General features: G+C 39.5%; 1 protein-coding gene across 7 annotated transcripts in view; it reads right to left on the bottom strand.

Moving 5' to 3' along the window:
- LOC150094689 (cell adhesion molecule Dscam1-like) overlaps nt 1-16,341 on the bottom strand; it is a 772,561-nt gene that overhangs the window by 302,883 nt on the left and 453,337 nt on the right. For all 7 annotated transcript variants that reach the window (XM_090411389.1, XM_090411386.1, XM_090411388.1 and 4 more), the window contains 2 exons: nt 9,950-10,123; nt 2,319-2,466 (listed from right to left, as the gene is read on the bottom strand). In XM_090411389.1, coding sequence (XP_090267515.1) covers nt 2,319-2,466; nt 9,950-10,123 — 322 coding nt within the window. The remainder of the gene's footprint in view (nt 1-2,318; nt 2,467-9,949; nt 10,124-16,341) is intronic.

Here is a 16,341-nt window from a genome sequence, read left to right as displayed (position 1 = left end):
TATACTTTTCCGATTTGCCTTTAGGCATTCTATGGAATGCCTAGGAAATGTGTGAAATTCTAAGCGTTTCATACTTTGACGTCCCTCTTTCGGTATTCTATATAATTCCTAATTTAACACTTTACCAGTAACATATACATCCCAATCTGGGCATTGCTTTACAATTTTTCTGTGTAATATGGCAACAAATTGCTCAGCTGAACAATCATTTTCCACCCTCAAAAGGTTGAAGGACTACCATAAAACAACTATGACAAAAGAAAGGCTCAGCAACTTGGCAGTTCTACAAATTGAGAGCGATATTACAAGGGCACTGGACTACCAGAACATGATAAATACCTTCACCGAGCGAGTAGCAAGAAGTAGAATATTCTAGGACATTTTGGGTGAGTTATAATATATATGTATATATATTATGAATTTAAGATATAAATAGGTTATGCATGTAAATCAACATGTTCATTAAATATGAGGGGCGGCACTTTCTGCAGCCTAGGGGTGAGAAATACCTAAATATGCCACTGATCACACATGCTCTCTTCAACTGACCCAAAAGACTTTTTGCAAATGAGACATCAAGTATGGGATAAATAAAAACTATTGCACCATTGCTATGATACAACAGAAAGAAAAATATGGGTATCTTTGGAAATAGGATTAGATCTTAAACATTTAAATATTAATCAAAGTATTAACTTGTCTGAATACATCTTAGCCTTCATTAATACTCTTACCTCTATATATGAGTTGCCTAGTCATGAAGTTACTTCACATGCAAACTTTGTTTGCCTTACACTTTGATGAAGGATTAAACCAAGAATATAATTTCTTGGCATCTTTAATTTAAAGTTCAGAATTTATTGACAGTTCTTTTCAGAAATTGATACAAAGAATAATCATGGAAAGTTGTAGAATATCAAATTATGAATGACTATGGCTTTAAAGTGAATGATCATTCAATCTACATGCAGATCTTATACTTTCAGCATTCCAACTGTAAGCAAGTGACTTGGTTTCATTACTGGCCAACAACAGGATTACTTCTGCTATGAAGGACTTTTTGCACAAATAGGATGAATTTTTACCAAAAAAATAACTAACACTGGGTTTAATAGGTTGTAATAGATATTAAATTAAACCTACTAGGTTCACCACATATGCTAGTGGCTTCAGGGTTAAGAAGAACAAAGAAATATATAATAAGCAGTAAACATGAACCATTACATAACCAAAAGCTGAATATTTGGGAACTGCTACACAAAAATAAAAATCAGAAACATGTGGAACATGGAAGCTGGCATGGGTCAGTCATTGTTCAGCAGGTGTGCATGATATTTGGCAGAATTGAACTGATTGAATGAGTTAACAGAAAAGAAAAAATCAAAATACTCATCAAGATGATGATAAATTTAGTTTAATCCTTTATCCCAGAGATGAGATAAAGTGTGAGCAAACAAAGTTTGTGCCTGAAAATATCTTCAGAACTGAATATAGTGTTGTACTATCTTACCTGGGTAAGTAGTACAACACCAGGCAACTCACAACAAAGGTGGAGCAAGCTACCAACACTCCTATCCCAGTATCTCCCATAATGCAAAACACATCTCCTTGTGGATATGTATAATGTTATGCATTAAGGAATTGGCCACTACCCAGACTAGTTTCAACCTTTATTGAGGTCTCCTCAGTGGAAGCCAGGCCCAGAGTTGGAGATACCAGGCACAAGCAGTAGCAAGGTCATCTTTACCTATAGGAGTTGCCAAAAGGTTTGTCACCTTTTTTTATTAAATTACTCTGGATTTAGAGAAAGATGTTGAAAGTTTTTTTTTCACTAGGTTAGACTATGATAAATTTAGTTTAATCCTTTATCCCAGTGAGAGCAAACAAAGTTTGTGCCTGAAAATATCTTCAGGACTGAATATAGTGTTGTGCTATCTTACCTGGGTAAGATAGTACAACACTATATAGGATTAAACTAAATATGGATAAAGGATTAAACTAAATTTATCATAGTCTAACCTACTGAAAAATAAACTTTCATCAAGATAATGTTTTTGTTAGTGGGACAAAATGCCACTACTATACAACACTTTTAAGAAAATTATACGCACATCCGAAAGGAGCTTATGATGAAAAATAGCAGATGGCATGATATACATTTTTCCATTTAGACTTCAAGTTTTGAAACACCCTGAGATATTAAAAAAAATGAACAAATGACAATGCAATAATAATTTTCATAATTACATTATGAATCCATTCAATATATGATTTCCATTCAATAATATGTTTCATGTATTTTAAATATACAAAATCACCTATGATCAGTAGTTGGATCAAAAGGTTGTCTATCTTTAAACCATGATATAGTTATTGGTTTTTCACCAAATGCCTGGCACATTAAATTCGCACTTTCTCCTTTTTTGAGAGTCTGAGCACTAAATTTGGCTTTGAAGTAGGCAGCAACTATGAAAAAAAAAAAAAAAAGGTAAGTTTCATTCAGACTAATGAAATTGGAAGACATAAAATTGAGCTTTAATTGTATCAATTAATTAAATTTTTAATATTTAAGAAATGCAAAGAAATGTAGGAAATTTACAACCCATTTCATGTCATTTCATTGTATATACAGAGAAAGGTTTAAACATCACACATGAGAAGATAAATTTTTATTAGACTTTTCAAAAAGCACTCATTTAGTCAATCTTACAAGTGGAACAAGTAGAATTTTTTAATCTTGAAAAAGTTAGTCTTGAATTTGCCACAAAACAAGTAAATCAGAATGCATGCATATACATTATTATTATAAGGATACCTCTGGCAAGTGGTACACACAAACAACCGAACACTCAGTGTAGGAGGCCCATGCTAACCATTATTGACACAATACTTGTTATCTTTATCAAACTTATTCACTGACAAAACACTGAGGGCTGCCTCTGGGCTCATTTCAATCATTCACCACTCTCTAAGAAAGGAAAAAAAATAGTCCTTGCACCCTTGTTAACCACTTAACTTCCCTCTTATAATAATTTCAGGAATAATCCCTTACTCCCTCCTGTTCTGTCACAAAACAGTTCTTCAGAACAGTTTTGGACAGACCAGTCACCATTTGAATGACTGAATGCTGTTCATCACTTCTACATGATCAACTCTCTGCACAGCCCCACACACCCCACTTCGGTTGTGTTACAGCCATATAAAAAGAAATAATAACTTCCTTATCTCCTTTGTCAGTGTGTTCTTCCACATCCACATGATCCTTTGAGCTACCTGTCTCAATTCTGTAATATGCTCTCTGAGTTTACTATGCATCATTGTCCGCATATCCCTAGAATCCTCAATTTCCTGCAGTCTAATTCAATCAATGTAATACAGAGCTTGTAGTATTTTCATCCCAAATGTGCATAACCACACAATTTTCTATGTTAAACTTAGAACCATTCTTTGCCCATGCTCTCAGTCTATTTAAATCCACTCATATCTCTATAATACCCTTATTACCCATTATCCCCTCAAATTATTCTGAAATCAGCATTTCTCAACTGGTGGTGTGATGAAAAAAATTTGGTGGTATCTGGATAACAAATGGTTGAATTTTTTAAATTTATGATATTATCAAAAATAAAATATTAAAAATTCTCCTCCTCCAAAATAAATATGTTTTGCCTTTTTTTTTTTTTTTTCAAATAGCAGAAGTCAACAAATCACATTGATTTTCAAATATTCAACCTCTGAGTGGATAGCTATATATTTCTTAGAAAGCTTAAAATCACAAAGGAGTATTTTCTTGCATCATTTTCTCTTCCTTCCTGGAAAACTGTCTTACATGGCAATGTTGCTTAGCATGCATTGCTGCTTTAGTAAATGTCAGCATTAATTGATGTAATTGATGTCTTGCATGCTTGTCCACATAGTTTAATTCACATTAACATTTCCTTTCATTTAACTTCTAATTTCTGTCACTACAATATTACGATTGTAGTGACAGAAATTAGAAGGAAATTTTCTGGAAAATTCAGTCATAAGATTTGTTGCAACAAACATTCCCAGAATTGGAGACTATAAAATCGTTATCCTACTATTCCAATTATCACATGTTTTTCTGCAAGTGTGACTCCTGTTTGTTCTGCACAGCAATCATACTTCACAAATGCAGTGGATTCCACAAACATCATATGTTTGTTGAGATCTCCTTTCTTCTGAAAAAAAACTAGCAACTTTAGAAATTTCTTAAATTTAATGGTTGATTTAAAAAACAACACTTTAATCAACTTTGGATTAAGCATAAGAAACATTTTAAAGAATTTAGAAAGAGCAATAAAATTTTTAATGCCCCTTTTTTTTTTTTTTACATATTTATGTGAAACAGGATTTTCTTTTATGCTGTATTTAAAATACAAACATAGAACAAGACTTGCTTTGGAGTCAAATTTATGTTTGAAATTAAGTAAAGTAATAAACAATATAATAAAATCATATGTAAAGCTATTTACTGTCAAACAAGCTCAAGTGTCACATTAATTAATTAATTTATTGCATTTAATTGTTATCGATTACAATTAAATCACCATGTTAATGCATATTTTATAGTTCATTTTGCATTTTACATATTTCAATAAGTGGTACCCAAAGGTTTTCAATTTTGGTTTTGGTGTTACGAGTATTAAAAAAGGCTGAGAAGTGTTACCCTATATCATTAATGAACAAATTACAGAACAATGATCTAAGTACAGATCCCTGTGGCTACATCACTGGTCAGCTGCTTGTTGATTCTACTCCACTATATATCACTAGTCTTTGATGTTTGTCTATCAACCACCTCTTATCCATGTTATCGGCTTCATATCCATTCCTATTTGTTCCAATTTACGTAACAGAATTCCCACACAGTATCCTATCAAATGTCTGAGTCGGTATAGCAGTATCATGATGTAACTGCTTCTTTCATCCAACTCGATTGCCACTTTATTACAGAAAGTAAGTAAATTAGAAAGACAACATCTACCATTGATTCATGCTATAACCCAGAGTATCAGATTCCTATCTACTCATTTCTGAATTCTGCCTCTAAGCAACTTTTCCTACACCTTAAAAAACACTTATGTCATTCTGATTAGTCTATATACCATAAAAGAGATTTCTACCATAGTCTTGAAATCTCTTTTATGTAATGGAATTGTTTTGTCCTCTTTCCACTATCTATGGCTCATGCCAATGTTGAGATTGAAATTAAAAACCTTTTAATTTAAAAGCCAATTCTGTTACACCTTGTCAAAACACACAGGCTAATATCCCATCTAATTCTATAAGCAGCATCACTTACCACTATTCTCAGATCTGTCACTGCAATATTTCTAACTGAATGATACAAACCTTGCAACGTGATCAACCAGTAATTTAATTATTCTTCTCACCTTATGGTAGAGAGAGAAAGAGATGGTGATCTCTCCAACATAAGCATCTATTAAAGCTATCTTACCATAATCATTTTTCCTTGTTTTTTGCAATGTAGTAAAAGAACAACTTTTTGGGATTCCTTTTGCCCTGCTTGATTATATTTTGCTCATAAACTTGATGACTGCCTTTTGCTTTTTATTTTCCTCCACAACATTTTTTTTTTTTTTTTTTTGAGCTCCTATTTAATGATGTTACTTATCTATTTAACTCCTATCTGGGTAGTGACCCATCCCATAATGCACAGCAATATTAATGCCTGAAAGAAAGTGGGCTTTACATTATGGGATACTGAGGCAACTGATGTGAAGTCGCCTAAGTATCCCTCTATAACAGCCTCTATAAATAAGTAGCCTGGTCATGAAAATATTTCATGTGCAAACTTTGTTGGCTTATATTGGGATAAAGAATTAAACATTAATATAATTTCTTGTATAATTTGCTACTATAATTTACTCCAGTATAATTTACTACTATAATTTACTCCAGTATAATTTACTAATAATAATAGTTATATTGCACATCAATTGAATTTATCAAAACACACAAACATAACAAAGAACAGTTCATCAAAGCAAGTAGTGTGATAGGAGAGAATGAGAATATAATAGTTGATAGTGTGGAAGGTGTGAGTGACTGTGAAAGTTTAGGAGATGGTTTTGTTTGGGAGAGTGAATTTAGATTAAGAGTGACTGACCTGCAGAGGGAGATAGATGAGTTGAAAGAGGAGGTGGAATGTCTTGTGAATGAGAGCAGAAGTATGAAAGATAAGATTAAGAGAATGGAAGAGATAAATGCAAGGCGAATCAGAGTAGGAGAAAGAGAGAATTTAGGGAGTATGAGTGAGAGGTATGGGGGTGCTAGAAGAGAGGGAATGAGAGAGAGAGGTATGGGAATGCTAGCAGACGAGAAAATGGAAACAGTAGGAGAGAGGGAATGAGAGAGAGATGTATGGGAGTGCTAGAAGAGGAGAGAATGGAAACAGTAGAAGAGAGAGGTATGGGAATGAAAGAAGAGGAGAGAATGGAAACAATAGGAGCGAGGGAATGGTAAGAGGTATAATGTATGGCGACTCAATGATCCGTGGTGTTCAAAATAGGATGCGTGAGGAGTGTTTGCCAGGAGGAACAATAGAAAGGGTGGCTATGGCAATTAAGAGAGGTAAAAGGTGGATAAGATGATTGCGATGGTAGAAACGAATGACTTGAGTGGTAATGTAAGTCGGGCAGCGAGAGATATGAGATTTTTGCTTGAGACTGTACGGAAGAAGACAGAGAGAGGAAAAATAGTGTGCATGTTGCCTAGGTATGATAATGATGAGCTGAGCAGAAGAGCGGTGATATTGAATGGAATAATAGTGAGAATGTGTGACAAGAGAGGACTGGTATATGTGGATGCTTGGAGTGCATTTGAGGAAAGAGAGGAATTGTATGCAAGAGACCGTTTACATTTGAATGAGGAAGGATGTAGGCATCTGGAGCGATTGCTGTTCTGAACGAGTCAGCATGTCCCAGGGAGGATGATAGCAAGGGTGGCCTCTTGTGGGAATGGATACTTGGGAGAAGGGAGACAAAGTCAGGTAACACTGAGCCCAGTGGAGTCTAGAAGGGATAATGCTGGGTATAGAAACAATTTTCTATATCCGGAATAAGGGAGAGGTGGTGGCGCAGATAGCATCAGAATGGCCAAAAATTATTGCGATCACTGAGACGTGGTTGACAGAAGGGGATATAACAACAGGAATAGAAGTCGGTCGCTGGGTATAGCATTTTTCGTCAGGATAGGAGGGGAAAGCATGGTGGTGGGGTACTGCTTATGATAAGTGATGACCTATATCCTGTAAGAGTGGAGAATTTGGAAGGAAGTGAGACAAATGATTTTGAGAGCGTATGGTGTGAGGTAGAGGTAGGCAAGACAGGATATTTAGTGGGGTGTTGCTACAGACCCAGGAGCACAGAGGATGGGGACCAGGAGATGTTTAGACAGCTAAGTTTGGCAAGTGCAAGAAGAATGATTGTTATGGGAGATATTAACTTCAGTAGTATAAATTGGAGAGAGGAAGATGCATGTAGCAATAGGGGAATGGAATTTCTAGAATTCTTGAGGGACAAATGTCTTAGGCAACATGTAACAGAGGGAACAAGAGGTTCAAAAGTTTTAGATTTGGTTATAGCATCAGAAGAGTTGATAATAACTGAGTTGACGTCTCTCCCACCAGTTGGAGAGAGCGACCATATGGTGTTGACTTGGAAAATGAATAGACATGCAGGAGTATCAAAGAGACGGGAACTTATGTGGAATTATAAGGCAGGTGATTATAATAGTCTTAGACGTCAACTTCGGGAAGTTTCATGGAGAGAGGAATTGGAAGGCCGGGATATCACTAGTGCGTGGGAAATTGTGAAAGAATATTTGTTATCAGCAATGGTAAGTTGTATACCACGAGTGAAGAAGAGGACGCAATTTGGAGTAAAGTGGATGACAAACAATATTAAACAGGAATTGCATGCAAAAAAGAGGCTATGGAAGAGATATAAGGAGACAGGTGAAGAGATGCATGAAGAATATAAGACAGGCCAGAAGAGTGACTAGCATGGTAAGGAAAGTGAAACTGGAATATGAGAGGAGATTGGCCCTAAGATCCAAAGAAAATCCTAGGGAATTTTTTAGCTATGTGGCCAGTAGTGGAGAAATGACTGTGGAAGAATGATATTGTGGGATAAAAATGGGAATAGAGTGACTGATGCAGAGGACATAGTGGAATTGTTCAATGAACACTTTATTGGAGTATTTCATCCTAGAGGAGTCAGTTTTAATGCTAGAGGGATAGGACTGGTTCGAGGTCTGGAGGTACAGGAGGAGAGTGTGTTTCAGATACTGAGTACTCTGGATGTCAGTAAAGCTGTGGGACTGGATGGTATTTCACCACGAGTTTTGAGAGAATGTGCTAGGGAATTGGCAGTGCCTTTAACGTGGCTTTTCAATGAAAGTCTGGCTTTGGCAAAGGTGCCCAGGGAATGGAAGGAAGGTAAGATAGTGCCATTGCATAAGGGTGGTAACAGACTGGAAGTGTCTAATTATAGGCCAGTCTGTGTGTGTCATCAGTAGTTGTTAAGATCTTGGAGAAAGTAGTGAGGGACCGTATACAGCATTGGGCAGATGAGGGTAATGTTATCTGTAAGAATCAACATGGATTTGTGAAAGGACGCTCTTGTTTTAGCAATATGCTAGCCTTTTATAATAAAGTTACAAGAACATTAGATGAGGGAAAGGCATATACTGCAATTTTCTTAGACTTGGCAAAGGCATTTGACAGGGTGCCACATGATAAGCTAATATTTAAGTTGCAGCACATGGGTCTGGATGTCAGATTAGTCAACTGGATTCAGGATTGGCTGTCTGATAGGTATCAGAGAGTTGTGTATGGTAGAGCAGTTTCCAGGAGGCACAGGGTTACAAGAGGGGTCCCACAGGGCTCGGTACTAGGACCTATATTGTTTAACCTTTATATCAATGACATAGCCAGTGGATTGCAGGGGGATATTCAGTTGCTTGCAGATGATGTGAAGCCAGGAAGGGTTATTAGTAATAGTGCAGATGTGGTAGTCCTGCAATATGAATTGAATAAGTTAGACAGATAGGCAAATGAATGGGGATGTCATTTTAATACAGCAAAATGTAAGGTCTTGAGATTTGGGACACATCGATGGGATGCTGCATACTCTATTGGAGGAGCTATACTGGAGGAAGTAGGGGGAAGACAAGAGATCTGGGGTTGATGATTGATAGAAACCTGAAATTCACGGGACATATTGCAAAGGTGGTGAAGGTAACACAGAGGATTGCTGCTATTATGAGAATGACACTGACCTGCAGAGATAAGAGGATTATCATTCCGTTATATAAGACTCTGTTCAGACCACACTTAAACTATTGTTCTCAGATTTGGTCCCCAGGATTTGAAGGGGATAAATTAACTGTGGAAAGGATACAAAGACGGATGACAAAGATGGTTTCAGGACTGTACAAGGATAGTTATGAGGATCGGCTGAGAGAATGTGGACTGCAGAGTTTGGGGGATAGAAGAAGGAGAGGTGATATGATTGAGACTTTTAAACTGTTGAGAGGTGGTTACAGGGTTGACACTGGGGAGTTCTTTCGCTTGGTTGAACAGCGGGAAGGAGTGATGACAAGAGGCCATCCCTGGAAGTTACGAAAGGAAACTGTGAGCAAGAGGGTAAGGAGTGATTTCTTTGTGTGGAGGGTGGTTGAGCCGTGGAATGCATTGCCTAATGGATTGGTGGGAGCGAGAACGGTCAGTGAGTTTAAAGAGTGGTATGATAGACTTTGTGTTTCTCAAGGGGGGATCTCCCCTCGATGAGTCTTGACAGACTTTATGTCCTAGGAAGGATCTCCCTCGATGAGTCTTTTGACTCCTTGGAGGCCTGAATAATAATAATAATAATAATAATAAAATCTCAACTTTACTTACCATGCACAGTAAGCATTACAACTTTGCTCAATCCAGAACCAATTGCATTAGCAGCCTGACAAAGATAAAATCCTTTATCGCTCTGTTCAGCCTCACGAATGGTAAGAGAACCATTTTCCAGTGTATGGATATGAGAATTACTAATGATTGTCCTATAGTCTCCTGGAGTTGGCCCTACAATGTATCATTTATGATATAATTGAAAATGCTTATTATTAAAAGAAAAATACTGAATTTTAAAGAAATTACTGAATAAAATGCATTGATCACAATATTCAATAATGTGATTATTAAATAATAATCACAAAGAAAAGATGTTGAAAGTTTATTTTTCACTTGGTTAGAGTATAATAAAATTAGTTTAATCCTTTATTCAAGTGTGAGCAAACAAAGTTTGCGCCTGAAAGTATCTTCAGGACTGGGGTAAGGTGGAACAACACCAGGGCAAAGGTGGAGCAAGCTACCAGCACTCCTGTCTTGGTATCTCCTATAATGCAAAACACATCTCCTTGCAGATATGTATAATGTTATGCATTAAGGGAAGGGCCACTACCCAGAATAGTTTAGACCTTTATTGAGGTAGAATGGGAGTTCATGTCTCTCATCATTGGCCTTTGGAGAATAAAGCATGCTGAGGGTCAGCAGACAGTAAGAGAGGAGTATGATGTAAGATAGAGTAGGATAGTAGGAGGTAAAAGAGGCCTCAGTCAACCTGTTTAGCCATATTAGGCTAATTGGTCTGTAACACATAATCTCCATTTATCTGTTCAGAAAAAAAAAAGGTTAAACATAGACTTTTGTCTAGAGTTTGCATATGATTTTATCCAAATTAATAATTTACTAAATATAATATCCTTATTTGTATTCCGGGTAATTAAATTTTACTGCTGTTATTGAAAAACTGAGGACTTATGGTCCGGGCTAAATATATGAATTGATCATAGAGGTCAAACTTAGGGTCCAGAGTGAAAAAAATAAAATAAAATAAAATAAAAAAAAAGGATTTTTTTTTTTTTGAATACATTTAAAATATAAATTTTATTATTTAAATTTAAAAAAATTCAAATAATAAAATAACAGGACTTAAGGTCCGGTGAGTTGAAATGAATAGGGACTTATAGACCTGGTACCATTGGGACTTAGAATGGGGGTAGAGACTGGCCTGGGAGATGCCGCTCGCAAGGAGCGGCACCGCCTCGCTGTAAGCCTTCGCAGCACGGGTTCTCAGCTCTACCCCCCTTATTTGGAGTAAAAGAAACCGTGCCAGCGAAAGCTTTGTGGCTAGGGAAGACAGAGTGGTTATTCTTTTTCCTAGGGGGGGGGGTTGGTTGGGTTTTGTGGGTTCTAAAGAGATATACAGGGCTTGATGCGTCCCTGTATAAGAAAGCATATTGTCTGTGGTTTGCAGTATTTATTCACAAATTTAAAATCTCCTAGTAAGTGCCTTTCTTGCGCAAGAGATTTGGGTAGGTAGAAAAAGAAACCTTTCCTTATTCTTGCATACATTAAATTTGCGTCTCGTACCTGGGATTTTTTCCGTCCCTTCCAAATGTGATATTTTAACATGTTGATTAGGAAGATAGCGAACTTTTGGGTTTTTTGGACTGGTGGGGGGAATTGTAGCCGTACGACCTCTTCTACTGTCAGCATGGGGATTCCCAATGCTGTGCTGAGTCTCCTCCAGATGCTTTGGGCTGGTAGGCAAAAATAAAAGAAATGGTCCACCGTTTCCACGTCCCGGCAGACATCGCAGAAGGGGTCGCACAGGCTAGGTACATACCGGGATTTCACCTGTTTCACAGGGAGCCGCCCGTAGGCTATTCTCCAGGCTAGATCCCGATGAAAAGGCTGTCCCCAGCTGTTTTTGATATTTCTGAAGAGAATTTCATTATTTGTCCTGAGATTGGGTGTATCACGCCTGGAAAGTTGGAAGAAATCCCAGTATACTGCTTTGGGTTTGTGTGTGAGGATTGCTATTCCTCTGTCTCTGAGTGTTGTGATCGATTTAACTAATGTACGGTACCACTTGGGCACCCCCCTTGAGTAGGGTCCAGCATAGTCCGTGATCCCAAAGAGGGGGAGGAAAAGTCCTATAAAGTATCTAATTAGCAGGCCAGAAATGTGGTTGGAGTTTAAGGCCTTCCGTACGGTTTTGAACGTATTTGCTTGTAGCAAGCTTTTGTGATCGGGCAGAGCGTAACCCCCTTCTTTTTGTTTGAGTTGTAGGTATTCTTTCTTTACTTCGTGTTTTCTCCCATTCCAGAAGAAATCAATGAGTTCTTTTGATAATTTATTTTCTTGTGACAGTGTGATGCCTGTGATGTTGACAGTGTGCATCAGCATTGGGGTGACGATTGTTCTTATTACTGTTGCTCTGCCATAAAAGGAGAAAAAGGTTGGTTTGAACAGCCTTATCCTGTCCCTGCTTGTCTCCTGCAATTTTTGGATTGGTAGTGCTAGGGTGTCTGAAAAAGGCACGCCTAGTATTGTTAGGGGCTGTGTCTGTAGCGTTAAACCGTAGGGAAGTCCAGTGCTATGGAAATTTCCAAAACTTTTGATTTTAATTTTTTGTGCGTTAACGCGAAGACCACTGACTATGCTGAACTTTTGCAGCATGTGCAGATAGATATAGATGGACTCAGAATCTCTGAGTGTGGCCACTACATCGTCCGCATATGCTACTATTTTGCATTGTCTGGAGACTTGGGGCAGTGGAATACCATTAATTGCGGGGGTGTTATCAATTCTTTTGATTAGGGGTTCTAATACTAGGGAGAAGAGGAGGGGGCTTAGCGGGCAGCCTTGCCTAACCCCTCTCTTTATGCGGATTGGTTCTGTCAGAAACCCATTAATAGATAGTTGGGTCGTGGCTTCCGCGTACATGTTTTTAATTGTACGCCGAAGTCTCAGGCCCACGCCTGTTTTTTGGAGGATGTTCTGCAAGTATCTGTGGTTGACGCTGTCAAACGCTTTCTCCAGGTCGGTGGAGAGAAGTGCCAAGGGGTAATTTTTTTTCCTTAGCAGTCTGATCAAGTCTCTTAACAAGAAGAGATTGAGTCCCATAGATCTACCGGGGAACCCGTAGACCTGTGAGCTTGTTATTATATTTTCGATACCTCCCTTAAGGCGTGTGCAGATAATTTTTGCAAAGATCTTATAGTCTAAATTGGTTAAGGAGATTGGACGCCAGTTATTCGACAAAGTCCGATCTCGGTCTTTCTTGGGGATAAATATGGTATAGCTCTTAACGAATTCCTCGGGGATGTTTCCCGAAGCGAGAAATTCATTAAAGATGTTTATTAATGCTGCCACTGCAAATTCCCAGATAGATCTATAGAATTCTATCCCCAGTCCGTCTGGCCCTGGGGTCTTCTTTGTTTTCATCGTTTTGCACGTAGCCTTTATTTCGGCTGCAGTTATCGGCCTGTCATGCAGGGCACTGAGATGATCGGGAAAACGTGTTGCGTCCCACTCACTGAAGTCATCTGTGCCTTGCTGGTCAGAGAAGATGCCGATATACTACTGATGAAAGTGACGGAATATTTTGTGGGTTGAGTGTAGAATCTGGCCCTTCTCTTCGATCTGGTAAATCATTTTCTCGTCATTGGCCGCCACCCGTTGTTGGTTGTAGAATGCGGCGGAAGGTGTTTCCAAATTTCTGAGATAGAGTCTCGTTCGAAAATCGAGGTCCTCGACTCTACTCTGCCACTCTTGCTGCAGCTCTATTTCTACTTGCCTGATAAGATGTCCGCAGGGAACTCTGCTCCGTTCGTTTGTCCAGTACCAGCCGAGTTCCCTGTAGAGATCCCTCAGCCGTTTGCATTGTTGGTAGGTCCTTTCGCGCCCACATTATTGGAACAGTTCCCTAGCCTGCCACTTGAAGCTCAGCCAGTTTTCCCAGTCCCAGTTGGTATTTGTCCATCTGTCACAGAGGTTCTGTAGCTGGTCGCTAAAAAGACTGGGAAAGGTGGGAGGAAGCCTCCAAGGCCCTCTGGCTGTTTCCATAACCTCCGGGAGCGTGATTTTGAGTGTGACCATTTTGTGGTCGGTTGTCATGTTGTGCACTGCGGTGTGACGTATCCTCTGAACATATTGTTCCAAGTTTTGGGACACGTACACCCTGTCTAGTCTTGTCACTATCTGGCTGCGGCACCACATAGTTTCTACTTTGGAGGGGTTATTCCGCCTCCAGATATCGACGAGATCAAAATTAATACAGCATTGTTTTAAAGCGGCAATGCCTCCAGTCCCGGTGTTTGGATTCCCACCGATTTTGTCTAGACGTGTGTCTTCCACACAGTTCCAGTCTCCTGCAACTATTAGGAGTTCTGCTCCCAGGAGATAGTTTTCAAGGGCAGAGAAGAGACCAGTTCTGTGGTGTGGATTGTTCGGGGCGTAAACTGCAGCAAGTCGGATGGTACGGCCACCGTACTTCCAGTCCACCGTTACTAGGCGCCCTGTGGCGTCTTTTTGGACGTTGAAGAACCCCCCCCCGCGATTGGGGGGCGAATTAGTATCCCCACCCCTCATGAGTGAGCATCCCCGAAGCACCAGTAGCTGGTGGACGGATAGCTTCTTGAGAAGTTCTCCACATCCCAGTGCTTATAGAAATGGGTTTCTTGTATCAGGAGGATACTGATTTTGTGTGTTAACATTAGCCTCCAGACAGCGCTTTGCGCAAAGGGGTTGCGTAGTCCATTAGTGTTTAAGGTTGCGATTTTAACTTCCATGTTGGTGTTAGTATAAGGGGGGGGGGGGCGTTATCTGTTGGTTGTTCTATGCAGGCCAGTTCTGGTTCCTCGTCGGTGCTGGTTGCACTTTCAGCACCCGAGTCAATGACGAGCCTGTTTGGGGAGTCCCTCTCCCCTTCATCTTCAGAGTCCATTTCGTGGACTTGTGGTTCTGCCAGTTGATCCCTTACTGGGGGTAGGCTCTCTAGCATTGTTACATCATTGTCGAGGGGCTTTGTGCCTATTGTTTGACGTCGACCTGTAGTATGGGTATACTCTGTCTCGTCCTCCGATGACATCAGGCTGCTTTGTTTCGCTTTTTTCTTTTCTTTTGATTCCGTTTCTCTTGTGCGCTTTGTTGGGGTGCTGGGTGTGACTTCTTCCTCTTTCCTGCACGTTTCATGGTTTGCCACTTTGATGCTGGCGATGTTGTCCTGCGTGTGGCAGCTTGCCTTGGGTATCTTTTGGGTTTTTGTGGAGGTTGTGTTTTCCGTTGATGCTCCCTTTTCAGCCTGTTGGCAGAGCTCCGGAAAATCACTCCTTGCTACTGTCTCAGGCTTCCCGATGGGTGTAGCCCTAATCGGTGTTATGGTCCCTCCAGTTGCTTCTGAGACTGTCCTGTTTGGCATGTGTCCACTTTGTGGGTCAGATCCCCACACTTCAGACAAGGTTCCGTACAGCTTTCTATTTTGTTTTGATGCTTTGCAATTTCTGCATTGTATTCGAGGGCAATCTGCCCCAAGGTGTTCCTCCGAGTTACATCTAAAGCACCTTCTTTTCACACCCGGGTAGTTGATCATTACCCTCGTTCCCCCCAAAAAAACGAAGTTGGGGACTTTTTTTTTCATTTCAATCTGGATTTTGACGTCTCCTGTTTTCCATCCTTTATAGTCTGCATGCTCAATTGTTTTAATCTCGTGAATTTCCCCTCCATTGACTAAAGAATTTCTTGACTTCAGGTTTGTTCTCTAGGTATTCTAGTGGAAACCTGGTTATTTTTAGCGTTTTGCATAGGCTCCCTATTAGAAACGGTCTGATTGTTTGTCCCCAACAAATGAAACCCTCTAATAATTTCTTTTTTGTTTGTTCGTTTTTGACCACTATTTGGAATCTATTGTTCCCGTAAGGTATAAAACCGTATATATTTTCAGCCCCTACTGTTTCGATTAGAGCTCTCGCTAATGCCCGCTGATCTACGGGCTCGGTGAGCTCGATACCGAGCGTCCTAGTTCTAGGCAAAAAATGCGACATGGGTACAGAAATTCCTGACTACTGGCTGTAGAAAGGGGATATAAGGGAGGGCAAAATCGAGGAACGTTGGGCGTTCCTCCCCGCAAACAAAGCGATACCAGAATAGACGGATAAAACAGGCAATAAAAAGAAAAAGGTCTTACCAAAGCTGGGGTACTACTGTGGAATCTGAGCATGGAGCTCTCTTCTTTTTGGGACATTGAAACTGGATCTTCTTGAGAGGTAAACATCCACCTTTGGCCGGAGCTTTCTCGAAGGGTCCTTCGGAACTGTCGCTGGAATCTGCTGCATTCTGTCGATGTCGAGCGATGTCGATATTGAGGTCTCTTCAGTGGGAGCCAGGCCCAAGTTGAGATACCAGGGCAGAAGCATTAGCAGGTTATCTCTACCTATAGGAGTTGCCAAATGGTG

Source organism: Typopeltis vanoorti, chromosome 21 (assembly GCF_054136105.1).
Source record: "Typopeltis vanoorti isolate ZY-2024b chromosome 21, IOZ_Tvanoo_1.0, whole genome shotgun sequence".
Lineage (NCBI taxonomy): Eukaryota > Metazoa > Arthropoda > Arachnida > Uropygi > Thelyphonidae > Typopeltis > Typopeltis vanoorti.
The sequence above is the reverse complement of the archived record's forward strand: the minus strand, read 5'-3'. Positions and strand labels throughout refer to the sequence as shown.